The sequence below is a fragment of the Hyperolius riggenbachi genome, chromosome 3 (assembly GCF_040937935.1).
Source record: "Hyperolius riggenbachi isolate aHypRig1 chromosome 3, aHypRig1.pri, whole genome shotgun sequence".
Taxonomy (NCBI): Eukaryota; Metazoa; Chordata; class Amphibia; order Anura; family Hyperoliidae; genus Hyperolius; species Hyperolius riggenbachi.
In genome coordinates, this window is record NC_090648.1 from 14,544,362 (window position 1) to 14,550,361 (window position 6,000).

The 6,000-nt window shown below is 47.6% G+C and overlaps 1 protein-coding gene across 3 annotated transcripts in view; it reads right to left on the minus strand.

The window, feature by feature from the left end:
- LOC137560868 (asialoglycoprotein receptor 2-like) overlaps positions 1-1,881 on the minus strand; it is a 38,349-nt gene extending 36,468 nt beyond the window's left edge. For all 3 annotated transcript variants that reach the window (XM_068272024.1, XM_068272025.1, XM_068272023.1), the window contains exon 1: positions 1,739-1,881. In XM_068272024.1, the coding sequence (XP_068128125.1) occupies positions 1,739-1,769 (31 nt within the window). In that variant the 5' untranslated portion in view covers positions 1,770-1,881. The remainder of the gene's footprint in view (positions 1-1,738) is intronic.
- Positions 1,882-6,000: the final 4,119 nt, after the last annotated feature.

The following is a 6,000-nucleotide window of genomic DNA, read 5'->3' on the forward strand; positions in this document are numbered from 1 at the left end:
ATTGGAGCCTGAAAAAGTCAATCAAAATCGATTGATTGATTTTCAAGGGGAATATTTAATTGCTGCCATTCTTGCACTGTTAATGGCACAAGCCTCTTGCAATATTAATCACCTGTACCTGGTACACTTGGCCATTGGGTGATTGGGGTTCAAATTCAGAAAAGGGGTGGAGCCACAGCCATTCAGATTTATTTTATGCAATGCAAATTATTGATGCCAAAGACTGCAAAGCTCACAAACTTGGTCATTGAGTAATTGTGTGTTAGGGTTAGGAAAAGTGGACAGAGCCAACACCGGCCAAATACATACCCAGGCAACGCCGGGCCACCAGCTAGTATATATATATATATATATATATATATATATATATATACACACACACCGTATATATGTGTGTGTGTGTGTATATATAAAGAGAGTGAGAGGAGAGAAAGAATTCCTGGGAGGGACTGCCTCTCTCACCCATTTTGAGAACCAGTTTTTTTCTCTCTGCCTCTCTGCCCAAAATTTGCCACATAACCCCTCCCCCCTCCATCTCTCCTTCTCGACAAGGGTTAAGGTAGCCAAACACTAAATAAAAATATTTTTTACTTTAGATCTTTTAAATGTTTTCTTCATTGATTGTATTCTTTGAAAAACATATTTACCGTATTTGATTTTTCTAGTCATTTAATTGTTTCTATAAAAAAAAAAAAAAATGGGAAAATGAAGATTTTGGTTGAGTAGTGCATGTCCACCTTTAACACTATGGCCCACTAAAGATATTTCAGCAGCAATTTGGACTCACAGACGAATCCAAATATCGGTATGCCAATGGGAGTGGAATGGAGGTAAGCTCACTGAAGCAATTGTGATTTGTGAAATTGCAATCACTCTGCCAGCATCTAGCGCAACGCTGTACGAGGGGGGGGGGGGGGGCAGCTCTGTCACTTAGCTGTCCCTAGGGGAGGCTCACAATCTCATCGCTCTCATAGGCTGATGCCTATGAGAGGTAATCACATTGTATTTCGGGGGGAGGGAGGAAAATAAAATAAAAAAATAGCAATTTTTATAAAAAATAACAATAAAATTAATTAATAACAAATTGCAGCAGCAATACGATCCCACCAACAGAAAGCTCTGTTGGTGGGCAGAAAAGGAGGCAAGATTCATTTGGCTGCTAAGTTGTACGGCCGAGCAATAAACTGTTAAAGCTGCAGAGTGTTGAACTGTAAAAAAAAATTATCACCTGGTCACTAGGGGGGTGTAAGCCAGTGGTCCTCAAAAGGCTAAGTACAGGATCGTTGCCAAATCGGTTTACAATAAAAAAAAAAAAGCGGTTCTGCAGTGGTTTTACTACCTGAAATACCCCCCCCCCCCCCCCCCCCCCACACACACACACAATAAAATTTCAAATCAGAATCATGCATTGCATTCGCTTTTTCAATTGTTAGCATTGAAACAAAACAAACTGTGAAAAAAAAAAAGGTGAAGAAGCGCTACTGAAATCGCTTTACAAAACGCTGCCAAAAACGCTGAGCTATTATGGTTAGTGATTTCTGGTGGGCGCCCAACCTAAAGTAGGTCACAGAATTCTGACCAGAAAATGCGTTGAGGGAGGCTACCATATTGTGTCTTTGGCTTTACGATTACTCTGATAACCGGGAGCATCCATAGACATACAATTTGCATTGTACAGAGCTCTGGCAAAAGATGGTGCTATATAGAACTAATATCAATAATAATGATAAGGAATTACTTGGCATCCTGTTCTGATCTTTTGCTTTCATCCTGGCAGGCTGGTGACCGTGCGCTGAGCGTCCCGCGTCCTTCTAGATCGCCGTTTACTTTCACCTTCGTACATCAGTTGCAGTTCCCGGATCCTGCTGAAGCTGCGTGTTACTCTTTAAGCACAGAGTGACCACAAAGAGGAAGTTATGCCTTATATACGATTACTTTTCAGTTCTGCGCACATGGCAGGGAGTGTCGTTATCAAGACACCGATTCACCAGAGGAAAGTCCCCGGCTATGGCATAATGGGGCTTATTTCTTATCAGACCACTATTGTAAAATACATGTGTACACAGACTTTCAAGAAGTACATTTCTCCCAGATTAAAATGCACTATACATTACTTTTTCCCAATGTTCCCGACGCTTACAGTAGGTAATAAAAATCTGACAGGTTTTAGACTAATCCATCTCCTCATTGGGGATTCTCTGTGGTTTTTTATTATAATTCTTTACAAAAGCACCCCCTGAAAAGGATCTATACAAAGATACTAGTCAGCCACCCTACTCACCATATACTGTTGTGGCAGCTGGACGGAGCAATGCAATTCAGGAAGTGGTGGAAAAAATGAGGAAAATGTCTTTACAATGCTTCGATATTGGTCATTTTATCACCAGGTCCTTTCCATCCTTCTCCACTGCAGCCACCCGCTCTACTCTGCCTCCACCTTGGTCTTCTGCATGTCCAGCATCAGGTCCTCTCTATCCTCCTCTACTGCAGCCACCCGCTCTACTCTGCCTGCACCTTGGTCTTCTGCATGTCCAGCATCAGGTCCTCTCTATCCTCCTCTACTGCAGCCACCCGCTCTACTCTGCCTGCACCTTGGTCTTCTGCATGTCCAGCATCAGGTCCTCTCTATCCTCCTCTACTGCAGCCACCCGCTCTACTCTGCCTGCACCTTGGTCTTCTGCATGTCCAGCATCAGGTCCTCTCTATCCTCCTCTACTGCAGCCACCCGCTCTACTCTGCCTGCACCTTGGTCTTCTGCATGTCCAGCATCAGGTCCTCTCTATCCTCCTCTACTGCAGCCACCCGCTCTACTCTGCCTGCACCTTGGTCTTCTGCATGTCCAGCATCAGGTCCTCTCTATCCTCCTCTACTGCAGCCACCCGCTCTACTCTGCCTGCACCTTGGTCTTCTGCATGTCTAGCATCAGGTCCTCTCCATCCTCCTCCACTGCAGCCACCCGCTCTACTCTGCCTCCACCTTGGTCTTCTGCATGTCCAGCATCAGGTCCTCTCCATCCTCCTCCACTGCAGCCACCCGCTCTACTCTGCCTCCACCTTGGTCTTCTGCATGTCTAGCATCAGGTCCCCTCCATCCTCCTCCACTGCAGCCACCTGCTCTACTCTGCCTCCACCTTGGTCTTCTGCATGTCCAGCATCAGGTCCTTTCCATCCTTCTCCACTGCAGCCACCCGCTCTACTCTGCCTCCACCTTGGTCTTCTGCATGTCCAGTATCAGTCCTCTCCATCCTCATCCACTGCAGCCACCTGCTCTACTCTGCCTCCACCTTGGTCTTCTGCATGTCCAGCATCAGGTCCTTTCCATCCTTCTCCACTGCAGACACCCGCTCTACTCTGCCTCAGCGATTATCCTAATCAGCTAATTATGATTACGCAAAATTTCATGTAAATTTTCGTAATTAACGCCTACACATAATTACAAATTGTTATTTCAATTGATTTTGTGTAATCATTTGTAATTACACATGAATTTCCATGTCATTTTATACCAAAGGTGAATAACAAAGCCCCCATATATGCTATTGCTACCAAAATTGCTACATATGTTCAGGAGAATAGTGGATACAAGTCAAATAGACCTTGTAGTTTTTGAGAAAATTTTAAAAACGCAAAGAAAAAATGATTTAAAAACATTTTTCTTTGGATTTTTAAAATCGATTTTCTCAAAAACTACAAGGTCTATTTGAATAATTCTTTTTTTGACTTGTACCCACTATTCTTCTTAACATTTTGGAAGCAATAGCATACATGGGGGCTTTGCTTTTAACCACAAAACTTGGCATAAAATTATGCGTAAATTCATGCGTAATTACGAATGCTTACAATTACATACAAAATTAATTACGCTTTTCCCAAAAATGTTTCATCACGATTAGAATGCATAAATGCGAATTACGATGTGTAATTATGCATAGGGATAATTTCTGCTCATCACTACGTCTGCCTCGCCCTTGGTCTTCTGCATGTCCAGCATCAGGTCCTCTTCTCCTCCACTGCAGCCACCCGCTCTACTCTGCCTCCACCTTGGTCTTCTGCATGTCCAGCATCAGGTCCTCTCCATCCTCCTCCACTGCAGCCACCTGCTCTACTCTGCCTCCACCTTGGTCTTCTGCATGTCCAGCATCAGGTCCTCTCCATCCTCCTCCACTGCAGCCACCCAGTATACTCTGCCTCCACCTTGGTCTTCTGCAATCTGCATGTCCAGCATCAGGTCCTCTCTATCCTCCTCCACTGCAGACACCCGCTCTACTCTGCCTCGCCCTTGGTCTTCTGCATGTCCAGCATCAGGTCCTCTCCATTCACCTCCACTGCAGCCACCTGCTCTACTCTGCCTCCACCTTGGTCTTCTGCATGTCCAGCATCAGGTCCTCTCCATTCACCTCCACTGCAGCCACCTGCTCTACTCTGCCTCCACCTTGGTCTTCTGCATGTCCAGCATCAGGTCCTCTCCATCCTCCTCCACTGCAGCCACCTGCTCTACTCTGCCTCCACCTTGGTCTTCTGCATGTCCAGCATCAGGTCCTCTCCATCCTCCTCCACTGCAGCCACCCGCTCTACTCTGCCTCCACCTTGGTCTTCTGCATGTCTAGCATCAGGTCCTCTCTATCCTCCTCCACTGCAGCCACCTGCTCTACTCTGCCTCCACCTTGGTCTTCTGCAATCTGCATGTCCAGCATCAGGTCCTCTCTATCCTCCTCCACTGCAGACACCCGCTCTACTCTGCCTCGCCCTTGGTCTTCTGCATGTCCAGCATCAGGTCCTCTCCATTCACCTCCACTGCAGCCACCTGCTCTACTCTGCCTCCACCTTGGTCTTCTGCATGTCCAGCATCAGGTCCTCTCCATTCACCTCCACTGCAGCCACCTGCTCTACTCTGCCTCCACCTTGGTCTTCTGCATGTCCAGCCAGTGGCGTAGCTAAGGAGCTGTGGGCCCTGATGCAAGTTTTACATGGGGCCCCCCAAGCACTCTATATATATAACAATTGATACGGTGCTCCAAAACCTGCCAATGGCAACTACAGTGTCAGAGGTGCAAGAAGGGGATGAGGAACAGTTTGTTAATGATTACCACTATTCAAAGTATCTATAGAAGTGATTATTATGTGCACAGGACCAACAGAGAGCTGATATTGAAGTTGAGGGAGGGCTCTTAGGGGCCCCTCTGGACCAAGGGCCCCGATGCGGTCGCAACCTCTGCAACCCCTATTGCTACGCCCCTGTGTCCAGCATCAGGTCCTCTCCATTCACCTCCACTGAAGCCACCTGGTGTACTCTGCCTCCACCTTGGTCTTCTGCATGTCCAGCATCAGGTCCTCTCTATCCTCCTCCACTGCAGCCACCCGCTCTACTCTGCCTCCACCTTGGTCTTCTGCATGTCCAGCATCAGGTCCTCTCCATTCACCTCCACTGAAGCTACCTGCTGTACTCTGCCTCCACCTTGGTCTTCTGCATGTCCAGCATCAGGTCCTCTCTATCCTCCTCCACTGCAGCCACCCGCTCTACTCTGCCTCCACCTTGGTCTTCTGCATGTCCAGCATCAGGTCCTCTCTATCCTCCTCCACTGCAGCCACCCGCTCTACTCTGCCTCCACCTTGGTCTTCTGCATGTCCAGCATCAGGTCCTCTCCATTCACCTCCACTGCAGCCACCTGCTCTACTCTGCCTCCACCTTGGTCTTCTGCATGTCCAGCATCAGATCCTCTCCATTCACCTCCACTGAAGCCACCTGCTGTACTCTGCCTCCACCTTGGTCTTCTGCATGTCCAGCATCAGGTCCTCTCCATCCTCCTCCACTGCAGCCACCCGCTCTACTCTGCCTCCACCTTGGTCTTCTGCATGTCCAGCATCAGGTCCTCTCCATTCACCTCCACTGCAGCCACCTGCTCTACTCTGCCTCCACCTTGGTCTTCTGCATGTCCAGCATCAGGTCCTCTCCATTCACCTCCACTGAAGCCACCTGCTGTACTCTGCCTCCACCTTGGTC